This window comes from Bemisia tabaci, chromosome 1 (genome assembly GCF_918797505.1).
Source record: "Bemisia tabaci chromosome 1, PGI_BMITA_v3".
NCBI lineage: Eukaryota > Metazoa > Arthropoda > Insecta > Hemiptera > Aleyrodidae > Bemisia > Bemisia tabaci.
Genome location: NC_092793.1, coordinates 44123232 through 44142284, shown reverse-complemented (window position 1 = coordinate 44142284; position 19053 = coordinate 44123232). Strand labels below are relative to the sequence as shown.

The window sequence follows — 19053 nt, the reverse complement described above, 5'->3', positions numbered from 1 at the left end:
CTTCGTTTTTTCGTGTAGAATCCGATTTTCGATGTTGTCAAGTCCAAAAATGATGCTGGTGCCCCCAATTCAAGATGGCGCCCAAAATGGCCGCCCCGGGGGTCAAAATTCCAGAATTTGAGAATATTGTCGAGTTTGGTATCCATTTATATGTAATTTTGGTCGTAGAATTCATATCTGGTGTCAAAAAATAATTTCAACCCCTTAGGGTCCGTCAAATCCAAGATGGCGGCCAAAATTTCAACTTTAATGATAATTACCCAAGATGCACCTTTCACTGTCGAATGACGTGTCTTCATTTATGTTAATTAGGTCAGAAAACCTACAAGGGAGGTCTACAATGCCACTGCACCCTATGGAGGGCCAGGGTTCACCCCCTCCTACCCCCAATATGGCCGCCGCGGAGGGCATAAATAGTGACATTCTCTCAGAACGTCATAGTAGGTGTCCATTCCTATGTAATTTGAGGCGTAAATTCCAAATTTCAAGTCATAAATCGCAAATGTGAGACTTGCAATGGCTTATACCCTATATGGGGCCAGGGGAACCCCCTCAACCCCCTCTTCTTTCTAATATGGCTGCCATGGGGGGCATAAATAGCGAAATTCTCTCAGGACGTCATGTGAGGTGTCGATTCATAACATCGGGACCATATACGTTTTCAGATCCCAGAAATTGTCCAGAATTAAGAAAACACATAACTTCCAAGGGAAATTATGAACTTGATTTATCAACTTTTTTCACCCTGAAATGTCCGCTATTCCAATATTCGCCCACATAGGAACAGTGAAATTCTCTCAAAGCGGCATAGTGGGTGTCGATTTGTTTTTAATCTGAGGCGTGGATTTCGAATCACAAGTCAAAACATGTAAATATCCCATAGTGACGAAAATACTTATATATGGCAACCGCTTTGGCCTACATTTTGGACTAAAAATGCTGCTTGGGTTCATTTTTGTCGAAAGAGCTGGAAATGAATTGGTGATTTTAATGGTAATTGACAAATTTCATGCGTATTCTTTTTCTATGTACGCAAAGGACTCAGATGGGCGTCTGTTTTTTTCCATTTTTAAAAATTCCCACAAAAATATAATTTTTTTGCCGACGAAGTATGTATCTGCATTCAGAGTTCCTATGTTATTGTTTATGAACGCACTCAGTTGAATTGCAATTAAAACAACTGGATAATTGAGTGCTTTTTGTAGCGCAGGGTTTCGTCTCCTAGTAGAAGCGACACCTACAGTTTCCTGCGTTATCTGCAACAAAACGCACGCTCCTGCTAGAAGAAAATCGATTACAAAAAGAACCATCTATTATCCAGTTATCTAATAATGAAAGAACCAGAAACCAATATGAATCCTCTGTGTACATTTGAAAAAAAACACCGGTGAAATATGTCAATCACCATTAAATTATCCGATTCCTTTCCAGCTCTTTCGACATAACTGAACCCAACCCAAGATGCATTCTTTATTCCAAGATGAAGGCCAGAGCGATTGCCATGCTTAAGTGTTTTTGTCACTTTGAGATATTGACGATTTCTGACTTAAAATTCGGAATCTACGCCTCAACTTACATGAGAATCGACACCTCACATGACGTCCTGAGAGAATTTCGCTATTTATGCCCCCCATGGCAGCCATATTAGAAAGAAGAGGGGGTTGAGGGGGTTCCCCTGGCCCCATATAGGGTATAAGCCATTGCAAGTCTCACATTTGCGATTTATGACTTGAAATTTGGAATTTACGCCTCAAATTACATAGGAATGGACACCTACTATGACGTTCTGAGAGAATGTCACTATTTATGCCCTCCGCGGCGGCCATATTGGGGGTAGGAGGGGGTGAACCCTGGCCCTCCATAGGGTGCAGTGGCATTGTAGACCTCCCTTGTAGGTTTTCTGACCTAATTAACATAAATGAAGACACGTCATTCGACAGTGAAAGGTGCATCTTGGGTAATTATCATTAAAGTTGAAATTTTGGCCGCCATCTTGGATTTGACGGACCCTAAGGGGTTGAAATTATTTTTTGACACCAGATATGAATTCTACGACCAAAATTACATATAAATGGATACCAAACTCGACAATATTCTCAAATTCTGGAATTTTGACCCCCGGGGCGGCCATTTTGGGCGCCATCTTGAATTGGGGGCACCAGCATCATTTTTGGACTTGACAACATCGAAAATCGGATTCTACACGAAAAAACGAAGAGAATGATGTATCATTCAAACTTTATTACACAAGCTGCTCACAGGAGTACATCTGCAACCACACTAGGCGTCAGGAGTTTGTCACCAGATGGTGTTTTTTGGACCACTTTGAGGGCCTAGATGAGGGTGATGGCACAGGCTAGAAGGCGGCAGACAAAGTTTTTCTAGTCACCCTGGGTATGATCTTTAATAATAGACTTGTCTGCCGAGCGTCAGGAGTTTGTCACCAGATGGTGTTTTTTGGACCACTTTGAGGGCCTAGATGAGGGTGATGGCACAGGCTAGAAGGCGGCAGACAAAGTTTTTCTAGTCACCCTGGGTATGATCTTTAATAATAGACTTGTCTGCCGAGCGTCAGGAGTTTGTCACCAGATGGTGTTTTTTGGACCACTTTGAGGGCCTAGATGAGGGTGATGGCACAGGCTAAAGGGCGGCAGACAAACATTTTCCGTTTCAGTGCATGCAAGGCTATCGATGTAGGGGGTCAAAACATGTATCCCGAGTTTGTCACTCAAAGTCGTCTGGCTCTCTGACTAAAACATTTCTTTTTAATGCACCTTAAGGCTGTCCCCTGCAATTTGTATTTGAATGTATTTATGCTAAAAGGAACTATACACCAGTTTCAAACTTTTCAGTGGAGCAAGCTCAACTAAAACCATTGGAGATTCCTTACTGACAGACGCATTGTGGTTTACTGTAGCTTGTTTGAAAGCTGAGGAGTTCCTCTAATTACACGCGTCACCAAAATTCCGGAAAAATGACTACTAAGCAAGATACAGTGATTTTACACCTAGGTCCTTTTGATTTAATGTGCTATCCGGGATACTGACTTAAATCAATAGGAACTATACCCTTTTGATCGACGCGCGCGTGGCGGAGCTCTGAGGAAACTTGGTGAGCCTTAGAACGGGGTTTATTTTTGGACGGGCAACATGAATTTCCCGACAGAGTGCGGGAAAGAATTGCATGTGCGCTGCCGCACGGTGGATCGAACCCTGCAAAAAGTCGGACATGGGCGTTTCTCACAAATAGTCATTTCATTGACGTAGATGTCTTCCCAAAGAGTTATATTTTATGATACGGGTATTGGTTTTTAATTTTCAATCCCAATTTAGGGCACACAGCCTCCCAAAGTGGCTCAGGCGGCACTTGAGAAATATTGCCTCACTCGGGACAAATCGTTTGCCGGTTGGCATTTCCTCCCAATAGATTTATGACAATGTCTGATAATGGAAGCTTATTCTCCTCTTTAAGTAGAATATATTTCACTAATAACATTTTAAAATATCGTCATTTTGATGCGCGGTATTCCTGCTTAAAAGTATTTCCCTCAAAACCATAAAAAAAATAATTTAAGTAAACTTTTAACTACCCCCTACGCGTATTTACGGGAAACCTTTATAGAGCAGTGTTAACTGATCCCTGGAGAGCCAGTATCAAGAAAAATTAGCTGCTCCAAAGTGCCATTTCGGGAATAAAGCTCAAATGACTTTGAAAAAGTGAAATTCATAAAATGGTGGGTCGAGGGAATTTGAATTCCATAAATCTGCAGTGAATAAACACCGGACGTTTGATAGGTGATCTGTTGGTAATTTTTAGTGCTGAGCCCGAAAATGACCTTGGTCTTTCTCCAAAACCCACGGATTTTCCACTTAAAATGGACTTTTCGGGAAATGTGATTTTCCGCAAAACTGGTGTATGGTAAAGAGAAATCAAGGTCATTTTCGAATCCAGGAGACAAAAATACATGGGAAAACATTCCGCGCATGGTTAAAAAAATGTCCCTGTTGTTTCAGATAACGGGGGTTTTCCTCTCAAATGTCCTTATCGAGGCATATGATACTAATCCGTTTGCTTTGCGTCTGAAAAGACAAGAAAATCATATCAAGTTGGTGTCTACTGGAGCATATTTCATCTACTACCTGCTGCTAGAGTCAAAAATGACCTAAATTCTTTTCTATCTTCTAACAATTTTCTAAAAACTCGCGTTTTTTTGACATCGGATTTTTTTTTTTTAATGTTTAATTTTTTTCAGAAAATTAGAAGTTATTGGAGGAAATTGAGGTAATTTCAGTTTCAGCAGCAATCTTTAAGCCGAAGAAGCTCCATTAGATACCTAAGTATAAATAAGGCAGTGTATACATTGGTGACTCGCGGGGCTTTCTTTTAGGAAGGCTCGGATAATGTATGATTTGTGTTGTATCATTTTCTTTTGTAAGAAAGTTAAAGAGGAACCTCTTCCCCTTCAGGAATGAAGGGGAAAGGAGGTCCTCTGTTTTCCTCTCAACATTTTCGGATTTCTTTTAATTCATTTTTTGGGGGAGAGGAGGGGGAAGGGTAAAATAGATGAGTAATAAACGTTTTATATACGATATTTAAGCATTTTATCGGAGAGAAAAGTCCCTTGAATACTTAAAACTCCGATTGAAACGAGTGTAGAAAGTTTAAACTTATCTGTTGTTTAACAATATCTCTCTATTTATCTGGAATCGTGCCAAAATACATATCTAAACCAAATCATCAGTAAAACAGTCATCAAAAATGAAATCTGTGACGAAAAATACATAAGCATCATGTATCTTGCTTTGTTTTATGAGCGAAAACACTACGTAAATGAGCAAACCAAGTTGCGTGATGTGCCATGTCCGGCCTGCCCTATGACTCGATTCACCGTACGCCGGCCGCGCTGCGCCGTCCGCAGCATGTCAGCAGCGCGCATAGTGCACGACCTTCATTATTATGCTTCTTCCAGTGTCGAAAGTCTACTAATTCCTTCACACGAACAGTGTGTAATTTTAAAAGTCAAAAATTAAAAAAATAAATAAATAATATCAATTTAATAGGTACGAAGTTGTCCATTTAACGGAATGTCGCTAATTTTTCAAAAAGCCGATAACCTAACTGTAAAGTCAGTATAGTCGCTTTTTTAACAAAGAAAAATTAGTTTTGTGACATATTTGGACTAAGGATCTTGACTCAGGGTTTATAATGTCAAAAAAAGTTTTGGATTGTCGGGCATCGAACCCGGGACTGCGTGCTCCACAGTCGAGTAACCTAACCGCTCAGCCACCGGATCTCACTGCAAGACAGGGTGAAATTAGCAATATATGAGGTTCTCCGCCAGGGAGCTCTCCCCACTAGAAATGGTTTACCACCCGCCCGACGTGAGCGCCGCGGACAGCCGCACATGAAATCCTCCCTTGTGCTCAATCGAGAATTTCTGGTCAAATTTTGAAAATTCAAAAATCCATGATGGCGGACATGGCCTAAAATGCTAGCTTGGCTCCTGTCTAGTCGATCTTGGGGAAACTTGGTATCAGGGGTTACTTTTGGACGGGAAACTCGAATTCGTAGCCAAATTTCGAAAATTCGAAAATTCAAGATGGCGGGTGTGGCTTAACATGATATCTCATATTTAAATCAACTCTAGAATGGCCACCAGATGGGAAAGCTGCGTAACATGCATGGGTCAGATTTTAAACGCTAGAGGGGGATTGGAGCCCAAGTGTACCTAACCTCAATTTCTTCTTATTTAGTGGCTTTTACTTAAGTAGAGGAGCCTACAATCTCAATTTCCATTCTCGCTACATCTTGCCCATCATCATTATATTACAGCTCTAAGCGCGCCTAAAATTCGCAGAAAATTCGTATCAGGAATTCCTTCCCCTGCGCAACGCGCTGCGGAGACCCACCGACCGCTCACCGCAGCGGTAGCCTCCCTCCCTCTCCCGGCGCTGTGACGCCCGTCCTCCGCCGGCTGCACTGCAGAGGCTTCGGCCCACCTCTTGTACCCTGTATCGCGCCGTGCTCATCGGCTTCTAGAACACAACGCAACCGCAGCCAGTGGTACCGTTCCACCCCTCTCTCCAGTTTCTGCAAGCACTGTAGCCGATATCAGGGAGGCTCCCCCACCCAAAACTTTTTGGAACTTTCCTAGATGTAAGGACGTCACATGGTGACGTGTAGTAGCTGTCTCCGGAACTTTCTAGAACTCTCTCGAATTTTCATCATTCAGGTGACCGTCAGTAAATTGATGTCCCTCATTAATCCTCTCTAGAACTTGAAAGAAGTTTCTCGGGCTTTCGTAAGGAGTCATGACCGACAAAAGCTTTTTTCGGCTTTTTTTTTAAATCTGTCAAATTTTCTCCAAGCGATGTGCCATTAAATTGAGGCCCCCGCCGTGTCCTTCCGAGGGCTTTGCAGAATATTCTTAGACATTTGGAAGAGTGTTGCAAGAAGACGAGTGGCATTCGTTTCTGGAACTTTCTTGAATGAAATCAAAGTGGTAGCGACAGAAATGCGGCTCGCGGAGCAAGCTACAATCACAAGCGGAGCGAGTGAAGGGGCAATACTACAATCAGCAAAGGACATTTCAGGAAAAGATGTTTCCAATTTTATTTCTTGTTCGTCTTATAAATTTTTTGAGCGATTCCATCTTTCGTCAAACTTTCTTAAAGAAGATCCATCAACATGGCTAGAAATTCCTCAGTACCTCAAAAATCGCGAAATTGTGAAAAAAATCAAGGTTGTCAACGACAGCCGAACGCGGCGTTAAATTATTTGGAGAGTACAGCCAGAAACTCACGAAATCGGACGAAGAGCGGCAACGGATTCTTCAGGTTGTTAGTGATTATCGGGAAGCTTTTCCCAACGTTAAAAAATCAACTTTACGGAAGAAACTGTAGAGCGGACTAACCAATGTCATTGTAAGTTTTTTTACACCCTTCCTCAGTATTCTTCTTAAAATTTGTGCATTTGAAAGTTATTTTATACGTGGAGGAACATTATGCTTCTTCCAGTCTTTTAAATTGCAAGTAACGAGCGCCTAACTTTGAAATAATCTGATTCCAGGAGCTTGAATCGCGTTTCAGTGCCCCCTCAACCTATTGTGCGCAGGGCGGGGGAAGGGGGAGGGGTAATTGCCTGAGGTCAAACATGTTAAAATATCCTCAATCTACGGAATAAGTTTTACCACCTACAAGAAAATTGTAGTTCTTGAAGCCTTTTCATTTGCCGGCAACAAGCGCCGAACTTCGGAAAAAAGTGATTTCGGGAGCTTAAATGACGTTTTGGGGCCACTTTAGCCTACCGTAAGAGGGGTAGGTAATTACCTGAGGCCAAATCTGTTAAAATATCCTTAATCTACGCAAAAAATTGTGTTAGAATCACCATCAATAGTGGGTGTTGAGCATCTACAACTCCCTTAAAAACGGCAGTCAAATCGGCGAAAAGCGTAAAGATGCGCCTCTTCAGTTTTACGCGCTGCGTTTTTCCCCTGTTTTCGGCACCATTTACCCTTGACGTAAAGGCCTCAAATTTTTTTTACACTGTTTTTACATCAAATAGAACCAATTTAGGGGGTGCTGCTCATTAAATTCCAAAAAGTCCAAAATAAGGGCCACCCTAGTGTAGGGCATCAAAATTATTCCGAAAGTGACATTAAAACTTTCCTCTCATGCTGACATTTTGCGGGTCAAATAAGCGCAGAAGCACTTTTAGCACCTCTATTATGAACATCAATGAATCTGTAGATCTGTAGGTGTGATAAAGGCAACTCCTTTTCCCCACCCTCTTTCTCCTTAACAATTAAAGGGGGAAATACTGGAAGATACGGTAGAGAAGAGGCAAAAAAGGGGTGGGTGCAAAATCGACAAAAATTCCCCCCTCATGGATGTTGACCAAATTTCAGTATGTCATTCCTCACTATGGGATACGCCTTTTCCCAAAATTTCAAGGCCTGAAACGAATTTCTCTCCGCGTAGCAGCGTTGCCAAGTTGAAAACCGTCGAGTTCCATATCTTTTGAACGAAAAGAGATATTGAGATGCAGTTTGCGCTAAAATTCTCCAAAAATTGCGTTCTTTTGAAATATGTACTCAATTTGATCGTTTAGGTAATTTCAGATTGCAATGATGCCATTTTTCACACTTTCTTAAGGGTCAATTTTTTTTCAACCCTAGTATATCGTCAAATGCCGGATTCTCGATTCGGAAAAAAAACTGTTCATTGTATTATTCGTACTTTTCCATTTCTTTTGATATATTATAGCTCCCAGGGAAACGATTGGTAAGGGAGATATGAGCAATTTAAGTTTACGCTCCGCGCGCGCCGACTGGAATCCGGGCGCCGCTCGCCGCTCTGAGTCGTCTGCACACTCCCTTCCTTAAGCTTCACGAGGTCATTCCTGTGTAATTTTTTGCGTACTTTCCATTTCCAGCCTTTGAAAAGGGCTCCGATGAATTTTTAGGGGCCTTGCGGTCCATTGTTGCCATTTTTTGCTTGTATTTAGGGGTTTTCCCCTGTTTTACTCACAATTCTACTGAAAAACTTACTTTAAACGGAAAACTGTGTGCGTTGAGGGAAAGAACGTAAATAAAAAATAAAAATTCATGTTTAAATTTTTCCTTCGTTGCCAAATTTTCGAGAAAAATCGTACCAAGGAGCCAAATATTTGAAAAATTGGATAAATCCCCACGCCATGGTTTATGAAAATGGGGCATAGCTTTCATATTGACGTACTTACATAACAGATCTTACCTATCTTTACAACATATTAAAAGACCATAGTTGTATATTTGGATTCCCACTATCTGAAAATTGTCTCTGAAATGGATTTCTCGCATCCTAATGTACCAATGTCCCGAGTTTCAGCTGAATTGATCAATTTTTGGAGCTTCGAGACCACGTTTTGTGAGGCTAACAATACGTCAGGGGTCACAAACGTATTTCATATATTTGCTTCTGGGTACGGTCGCCGCGACGTTGAGGAGATAGCGCGCAGTCAGGCAGGGAGGTGATGGGTACTGATAAGGATCCCTCACTACAGATGCATCGCACTGATTCTGGTAATCAATGCAATAACATCGGGTTGCAGGGATTGTAGGGATTGTCTACGCGTTGCACCAGTCACACGTGATTTTTTGTAATTATTAAGGATTTAATTTTTAATGGTCTCAGTATGAGATTGAATTTTTCGGTTTTTTCGCGTGTTTCGCAGTCTTTTTCATTAATAATGATCGAAGATGATCCACCCGCACGTTCTCAATCGAAATTATTATTTATTAGTCAATCAGAATTATTTACTCTTGTTTAGAAACTCGTTAAAGTCTCGACAATTCAGCTTCAAAAGCCAAAATCTATGACCACTGGTCCATTTCCGGGAAAAGGGCACATTTCGGAAAATTTTAAAAATTCGTCCCACAACACTGAAAGAAGTGTAAGTTTTACCAATGGTCGTTATTCATTCTAGGGTGTATAAACGTTGATATGAGTGCCCCAGTTCCGATGTGTGTCATCATCAGTGGCCAGAATGTAAGAATGAAAACTTCAAATGCGTTTTTCTCAGAAGGCCTTTTTTCGATATGTGCCCTTCTTCCGGAAAGCTCTTCAATTCTGCATGAAAGTCATTATTCATTTCCTAAAACCTTCTACATTCTATGACATATGATCTCGTAAGAAAACGTTACAAAGAACGTTACAATGATGTACTTTATTACGTTATTTCCAAAAATGTGAGTGAACGTTGGACACGGTTACAGGTTGAATAAAGTCTGACGCGTGTAAAATTGAAAAAAAAACCCTAAAAATTGGCCGAAATGGCAACAATGGATCGTAAGGTCCCTTAAATTCATCGCAATTTATACTGCCAAAAATGAAAATTACAGCAAAAATGCAAACGATACACCACTACGGAGGATGACTAAAGGTCGAAAAACATTCAAAAGATCTACCTCACACATAAGAAAAGACCACAAAAGGTGACATCCCGGACAGTTTTCAGATCGTGGAAATCCAAATACAACTATGGTCTTTTAATATGTTGTAAAGATAGGCAAGATCTGTTATGTAAGTACGTCAATATGAAAGCTATGCCCCATTTTCATAAACCATGGCGTGGGGATTTATCGTGGGGGGAAATGGACTGGTGGTCATAGATTTTGGCTTTTGAAGCTGAATTGTCGAGACTTTAACGAGTTTCTAAACAAGAGTAAATAATTCTGATTGACTAATAAATAATAATTTCGATTGAGAACGCGCGGGTGGATCATCTTCGATCATTATTAATGAAAAAGACTGCGAAACACGCGAAAAAATCGAAAAATTCAATCTCATACTGAGACCATTAAAAATTAAATCCTTAATAATTACAAAAAATCACGTGTGACTGGTGCAACGCGTAGACAATCCCTACAATCCCTGCAACCCGATGTTATTGCATTGATTACCAGAATCAAAGCGATGCATCTGTAGTGAGGGATCCTTATCAGTACCCATCACCTCCCTGCCTGACTGCGCGCTATCTCCTCAACGTCGCAGCGACCGTACCCAGAAGCAAATATATGAAATACGTTTGTGACCCCTGACGTATTGTTAGCCTCACAAAACGTGGTCTCGAAGCTCCAAAAATTGATCAATTCAGCTGAAACTCGGGACATTGGTACATTAGGATGCGAGAAATCCATTTCAGAGACAATTTTCAGATAGTGGGAATCCAAATATACAACTATGGTCTTTTAATATGTTGTAAAGATAGGTAAGATCTGTTATGTAAGTACGTCAATATGAAAGCTATGCCCCATTTTCATAAACCATGGCGTGGGGATTTATCCAATTTTTCAAATATTTGGCTCCTTGGTACGATTTTTCTCGAAAATTTGGCAACGAAGGAAAAATTTAAACATGAATTTTTATTTTTTATTTACGTTCTTTCCCTCAACGCACACAGTTTTCCGTTTAAAGTAAGTTTTTCAGTAGAATTGTGAGTAAAACAGGGGAAAACCCCTAAATACAAGCAAAAAATGGCAACAATGGACCGCAAGGCCCCTAAAAATTCATCGGAGCCCTTTTCAAAGGCTGGAAATGGAAAGTACGCAAAAAATTACACAGGAATGACCTCGTGAAGCTTAAGGAAGGGAGTGTGCAGACGACTCAGAGCGGCGAGCGGCGCCCGGATTCCAGTCGGCGCGCGCGGAGCGTAAACTTAAATTGCTCATATCTCCCTTACCAATCGTTTCCCTGGGAGCTATAATATATCAAAAGAAATGGAAAAGTACGAATAATACAATGAACAGTTTTTTTTCCGAATCGAGAATCCGGCATTTGACGATATACTAGGGTTGAAAAAAAATTGACCCTTAAGAAAGTGTGAAAAATGGCATCATTGCAATCTGAAATTACCTAAACGATCAAATTGAGTACATATTTCAAAAGAACGCAATTTTTGGAGAATTTTAGCGCAAACTGCATCTCAATATCTCTTTTCGTTCAAAAGATATGGAACTCGACGGTTTTCAACTTGGCAACGCTGCTACGCGGAGAGAAATTCGTTTCAGGCCTTGAAATTTTGGGAAAAGGCGTATCCCATAGTGAGGAATGACATACTGAAATTTGGTCAACATCCATGAGGGGGGAATTTTTGTCGATTTTGCACCCACCCCTTTATGGAAGTTGTTAGTTTTTGGAGTCAAATCAGAGTTTGGCGCACCCCCTTTCCTTTACCTTAATCGGTTTGATTCATCCGTCATTTAATGTTTAGCTAGAGAAGTGATGATAAACTTCCTTCTTTTTTTATAAAAAATGTTAGAGTCTTCCTTTGATCAGTGAAGAGCCTTTACTCTTAAAAGCTGTTAGTCAGCATTTGTAAAGAAAAAGGCTTCCTAAAATTAAAATGACCTTCACTTTGGATGACAGTTATAATTCTACATAACAAATGCATTCTCCTGAAACAACAGAACCGTAATTCGTTGAGTAGAATCAGAGCCAAAATGATTTAAGTCATGCAGGCGTCCATCCTAGAAACCCTTCTTTACGCTGCTGCAGTGTCGATGAGAATAGTACAAACAGTTAAAATTGCATACTCATCATGTAATTTTCCGTCTAACAAATGAAGAAACACTCAATCGTTGTGGACGTACACCAAACAACTGCAACCTTCAAAGAAAGAGCAATTTTTCATCAAAATCCTTTGCTATCTTCTAACAGCCTCAGTTTCTTGTCAAAAAATGACCTTCTGTATTAAGGAATGACAAATGATTTTATATTCATTATATTTTGCATGAAAGTACCCCCCCCCCAAGTGATACTAAAATTTAGTTCATTAGAGTCAGAATTAGAGCGACTTTAAGAGCCCGCCAAATTTCCACGTTGAATGTCTGCCCTTCTTTCTGCCTCCGTTTGAGAAATGCCTGATAGGCTGTAAATGCTTACAATATCATTTAGTTTTTACCCCTGATAGCTGATGAGTTTTGATATGCAAGTCATGATGGGGCAGCAGTAGTGCACTCTGTAGGATACTGAAGTAACTTACAGCTGACAGACAGTGCTCTCCAAGTTCCAGAAGTTCCCTAACTACAGCTTTCGTAACGCCTGTCCATATGGCCTAGTGTCATTGACCTGGTTCTAGACAAAAAAAGCCGTGGTAGTCTGTGATGGGAAGAAAGAACGGTGCACTGTCGGGTGAAGACACGAGGAAGCTCTCTGATTTAGGGAAGGGAGAGGGACCCACGATTTCTCGTAGGTGGTTTGCTCGACAAGAATCCTGTCGGGCTAAGAGAATCGCTCCTTGAATGCTCGTAGGGAGAATGGGGGCGAACTGATCAAGCAAGCTTGAACTGAATCAGTCGGCCGGGCAATCTCTTGATGCAGCACATTGCTTTTATACTCCGGAGAGAAGGTCGAGCATACGAGATCAGTGGCTGAGCAGCGTAGACACAACTGCAGTCGATGACACTCGAATGCTCTGGTGTCAATATTCAAACGCACACAAACCAACAGTGTATCGTTCTTTCTTCCCATTACAAGTCGTCAATGAATTGTTTTTAGATCCACTTTTCACATGATTTGGTGCTCCTTACCATTTAAGTGTAAAAATGACAAACCTCCAGTGTTCGTAATTATTATCTTCTGTTTCAGAGGAGGATGGGAAAAAGAACAAGAAAAGTTAATCGGCAAAAATGACATGAATGATACTGTTGATGAATTGAACTACACTAGACGTAGGAAGCTGGTTCCTTCTGGCATTGGTAAAAAACTAAGCTTGCAGTCGGGTTCGTTTCCTTGCTTATTACTAACCATCATATCTGCTCTTTTGTATTGTAAGGACCTGATTTAAAGTGATCATTACTAGCCCACTGCATGTAAACTAAGAGAGTTTATTTACTGAAAAACTGCACTTGTAAAGTAATAATACTATTCCATTCCCCCCTCCCCTCCTTAAAAAAATTACAAAAATTTTTATCGCAATTTTTGAAGTGTGGTACACATTGAATTTCCGCAACTGAGTAGGTAATCGTCATACAAGTTAAAGCATAACATAAAATGTGGAAGAAGCCAAAAAAAATTTCTCTTATGAGGGTGAGAGAGGAAGAGTGACGGCATGCAGGAGAAATTTGTGTCCAAAAGTTTCATTCCAATTCATGGTTCGTGTGGCCTTGAAAAGTGCTTGAGTTTGAAATCCTTTTTCAAGGCCTTGAAAGTGCTTGATTTTTGGGGAAGGTGCTTGAAAAGTGTTGGAAATTCGCTCTTCCTTTATTTTCAGTGGTTAATGCTCTTATTAAGGAAAAAACAAAGCATTTGGCGTCAAATAAATCGTTTCAAAAGACAATCGATTTATGAAGGAAATCACGATCCATCGTCAAAGAGAACCATTTGCTGACCTCTTATTTTCTTTTAAAGAAAGGGTATGGCAAGAGCCCCCCTAAATTTTTGACTTATAAGGAGGTTTGTTTAAAAAAAAAAGGAAGAGGCAAATTCTCATACAGGGTGTTTCAGACCACCTGTACCAGGCCTTTTTCTCGGTTGGTTTAGGTCGTACGAAGTCGGAGACTGCGGGGTTGAATGGGGAATTGACCCCAAGGAATCCGAATTTTGTGGTCCCGAAACCCCCCCACCTCCCCTTGGGGGATAAAGGGGGGGGGTCACGATGCTAAAAGTCACGGTTCCCGACCGAATTGCGGATCGATCGCATTAGAATTGAAAAGCACGGAAAATTTCACGTGGAATTGACCCCTAAAAATCCAGAATCGGACCATCCAAGGCCCATAAATGATCCCCTAAAGAGGGGGACAGTACCCCCCCTCCATAATTTCTCTTTGGTCTCAAAATTGACGTAAATTCTCTAGAAAAGGACGGTTTCCCAGGTAATCGACCTCGAGAAATCCAAATTTCATGGTCTCGAAGCTCCTCCAGCGCCCCTTGGGGGGTAAACGGGGGGGCCCAATTTTAAAAATCGGGGCTCCTCTCCGAATCGCAAATTGATTGCATCCAAATTGAGGAGCAGAACACATTTACATCTTAAGTGACTCCTAAGAGTTCTAATTGACCCCCCTGAACGGCAGAAAGTAACCCCCTGAGGAAGGGGGCCTCGCCCCCGCCAAAAATTTCTCAGGATTCCTCTTTGGTCGCAAAATTGACTTCGACTCTCCAGAAAAAGACCGTTTCCCATGTAATTGACCCCGAGGACTCTAAAATTCATGTTCCCTGAGGTTCTTGGGGTCGATTACATGGGAGACCGTCTTTTTCTGGAGAATCGACGTCAATTTTGCGACCATTCAGGAATCTTGAGTAATTTTAGGCGGATACGAAGCCCCCCTCCTCAGGGAGTTGCTTTCTGCCGTTCAGGGGGTCTATTAGAACTCTTAGGAGTCACTTAAGATGTAAATGTGTTCTGCTCCTCAATTTGGATGCAATCAATTTGCGATTCGGAAAGGAGCCCCGATTTTTAAAATTGGGCCCCCCCCCCCCGTTTACTCCCCAAGGGGGGCTAGAGGAGCTTCGGGACCATGAAATTTGGATTTCTCGAGGTCGATAACCTGGGAAACCGTCTTTTTCTGGAGAATTTACGTCAATTTTGAGACCAAAGAGAAATTATGGAGGGGGGTACTGTCCCCCTCTTTAGGGGATCATTTATTGGCCTTGGATGGTCCGATTCTGGATTTTTAGGGGTCAATTCCACGTGAAATTTTCCGTGCTTTTCAATTCTGATGCGACCGATCCGCAATTCGGTCGGGAACCGTGACTTTTAGCATCGTGATCCCCCTTAACCCCCCAAGGGGAGGTGGGGGGGTTTCGGGACCACAAAATTCGGATTCCTTGGGGTCAATTCCCCATTCAACCCCGCAGTCTCCGACTTCGTACGACCTAAACCAACCGAGAAAAAGGCCTGGTACGGGTGGTCTGAAACACCCTGTATTGTTTTTCTACTATTTTTTTTTATTTCTCCAAAATCCTTCAAATGATAGTGAAAAAAACCAATACCAACCCAGACAAGTCAGTCATTATTATTGCCATCTTTTTGGAGTCCACTTCCCTTCCCCGTCCGGCATTGTGCCTCGCTCGACTGCAGCTAGTGTCTTGTAGTATTGCTTGAGCTCCCATAAGAAATGCACTGCATTTGAACTTCCTGCCGCAATGTGTAGTAAGGTCTCAAAATTCATCCACGGAATCACAGGAATGACTGACCTGTGTGTATTGGTCTTTTAATGCTTGAAAGAAACCTCCAAATGAGTTCAAAGTTATCAGAATCGAAGTGCGTAAATGCATTTGTCTTGCCATATTTTTAATTTCATCAAACAGTTTAAATTAATGAAGAAATACAATAATGAATGAAAAATAAATGTTGCTAAGCCATTTTTTATTTATTTATTTTTTTTATTTTTGAAAGAAGCAAAAGATTTAGGTACCTAAATAATTAATATCAATGAATCAATCACACCTACAATCCTTCACCGCCACCCTCCACCTTGAAAAAATTTCACCTACCTTCGGAAACCAGAGATGATCTCCCCGTCTCATTTATTACATGCTGTTGAACACCGAGCTAGGTACAAGTTACATGTCTTGAAAATACATGATAATGATAAAAAAAAGAAGAAGCTGTGGGAAATAAGACAGACAAAATTCTCACTGTAAAAAATCACAATACGAGGAAAAATTGTGTGCTTAGGAGAAAATTAAGAAAAAGTGCTTATTCCTAAATGCAAATTCCTAAAAAAAAAGTGCTTGGAAAGTGCTTGATTTTTTTATCTTAGCCGGACGAACCATGCAATTGGTTCAGTCGATCACAAGGTTTTATCTCTTACCCCATCTCATGTTCCATGGGGTCGGTAGGAAATCGACCCTCTATTTGCTCTGTCTGGAAAGACGCTTTATCAACGCACAGAAAACTGAGTGATCTTATCATGATCAAATAATTGCCGTTTTTGACAAGGTTTCAATTCTGATTCTCTGAAGCTTTTTAGTTAAAGGTCAATTTCTATCTGCCAGATCAACTAATTTAACCTAATTCAACGCTTCAATTTGTCGATATAAAGCACATTTAGGACCAATAGATAGAATAAGACAGGATACAGTTGTATCACCTTATGAAGGAAGAGGAATTGAAAATAGAATGTTGTTTCACCGAAAACATTATTTTGAGAAACTTTCTTACAAGATATAACAGGAGACCAAATGTTTTAGGACTGGTATAGGGGCAATCTCAAAGAAAGATGCTTGAAAAATTATAAGAGGGTTGCTAGGACTGATTCTCAGAATTGGAAGAAGAAACACTCGCTATTACGTCTCTAAGACCTTATTACACTTTAAAGCCAAACTCTTGGTTTATTGTACTGAATGTAATTTCCTTTATGTCTCCTTTGGCCTAATTAAAGTCTCAGCTGAAATGATGATGAAATACCATTATACATGTCAAAACTATGTGTATGAAATTGTCAGTGTTGGTTCTCACTTTCCATCTTGGGTTGAGTATGATTACCCTGAACCTAGTATCCACAAGAAGTTTAAGGGAAATTTACCCCCAAACTAAGTAGGTTCTCTCTTAACAGGGCTGTGTGGCAGTATTTGACTTTTTGCCGCCCTGAGGCAACTAGAACTTACCCTCACTCATAATGATGCTAGCAGGGAAAAGCTCATACCAGAAGGGATCTAGGGAGCCTCCTGAAAATTATCAAAAAATGATGTCCTTTTCGAGTATGTGTTTTATTTTTCTCAAATGTTAATATTGTAACCGCAACATTAAAAACATAAAAATTCCAAGAGGATTTTTTGCTATTTCCCTCTGAAATTTTTCATCCCGAGTCAACTGCCTCTGTTGTCTATCTTAAAAATCCAGGCGTGAAGGTCTGATGTTATGTCTAGCTCAAATTGTAACAATTTTTGAAGAAAATTGCCTAATATTGTTCGAATGTAAAAATATTTGTTGAATGTTGTTGAATGTAAAAATTAATACTGGAACAAAAAACTCTTAGATGCAAGTTGATCCTGAATATTATGCTAAATGTCCTCAAGCTCAAATTAAACTTGCTTTAATTGGTTTAAAATGATTAACACTTCAACTGAACTTGCAAACTAACATTTGTCAATGGCCCTTCGGGCGCTTGCTGCTGCTCAGCATGCATCCTATACTCAAGCCACTGCTTCTCTTACCAGAATCTATGGAAACTATCATCCTTTGTGATCCAGAAGGCTGTACCACCCTCATAACTTTTTCGCGAATTTAGCCATCGAGTTAAAACCTTTAGAGTGCCTCTAGGTCAAAGTGGGGTACTTTATAGCCTCTCAAAATTTTGGAGAAGTTCCTTTAAGGTTGGGCTGGCATGGTTTTTTATCCCAATGCGACCGCTTCTCTGTGATTCGTCGTTGAAAAGGGTAAGAGAAGTTTTTTGGGCGCAAACTTAAGGTTTATCAGCGTTTCAAAATTGCAGCCGATCGAATTTTATAAGAACCGAGAAAATATCTCAGAAACCTATTAACTGATTTTCTTTGAGCTTGCATACGTTTTTCGGAACACTGAGTACGAATTTGATGTTAATTTTTCAAAATACCTAGTTTGCTCCAAGGTGGCGATGCCCCAATGCTATTAATTATAGGAGCGACATAGGGTGTCCCACTTTGAAGGTCACCTCCGAATTTTGATGATGGCACCCTCTAAATCGTTCAAAGTCACTAAGATAAATTTAATGTCTTGAAAAAATGGCCAATGTAACCTCTGATACTCTCTTATCAATAATATTCTTTTGAAGCAACTCTTTTGTAAAATACAAATCATCTTGAAGGGCAATTATTGTTAGCTGAGGTTGGTACCAGCATAGTTTAAACATCTTAGACTGAATAAGCAAACTTTTTGAAGGTTGAAGGTCTTTCAAATCACATTCTTTTGCATCAAATTGATGCCGAAAAATAGCCACAGTTTCGAAATCAGAGGGATGAACTGTCCTGTTACTATCGCTGAAGCGTCAGTTTTTAAGAATTCAAGAACAAAGTACTCATGCATTTCCTCTATTGTTTAGGCACCTTGCTACTTTTTTTTGGAAGACTAACCTCGTTTGTCTGAAGTATTTTCAATCAGTTTTTCATCATTTCCTACAGAGCATCTGTTAAAGTATTTTAGAAGAAAGGAATGATGCCGTTTCTAATTGTTTGGCGCTTGGGTCCATTCCCATTTATTTTAGTAAAATTACTTTTTTGTCAAAAATACAATTTATTTTTTCAAAAGAAAAATTCAAATCATGCTCTTTCACTTTTAATAAGTAAGTACCACTTTAATGAAACATTACGTCGACTTTTAAAATGTAAGACTATGAATAAAAATATAATCTTTGATGGAAAAAAAAAGTCCCTCGCACCTAGACGCATCCTGCGACTCAGGAAACGCTGAATTTATGGTTGAAGATAAGAGGGGGGGGGGGGAGGGGGTTAATAAAGTGAAGAATGAATTTCAGTCATGATGAGTATCAATGGTACGTTTCGTGTTTAATTTAACTTTGTCAGCTGAAAAAATCGTCATAAGACAGTAATACAAAATCTTGAAATTCTTGCGTTTTTAGCCAATTTTGAGGGT

The 19053-nt window shown here is 40.3% G+C and overlaps 1 protein-coding gene across 6 annotated transcripts in view; it reads left to right on the top strand.

Annotated features, from left to right (window-relative positions):
• Positions 1-19053, top strand: part of LOC109041745 (uncharacterized) — a 144241-nt gene that overhangs the window by 70345 nt on the left and 54843 nt on the right. For 5 of the 6 annotated variants that reach the window (XM_072301239.1, XM_019058165.2, XM_072301236.1 and 2 more), the window contains one exon: positions 13128-13261. In XM_072301239.1, the coding sequence (XP_072157340.1) occupies positions 13128-13261 (134 nt within the window). The remainder of the gene's footprint in view (positions 1-13127; positions 13262-19053) is intronic. The other variant, XM_019058179.2, reaches the window with a different exon arrangement.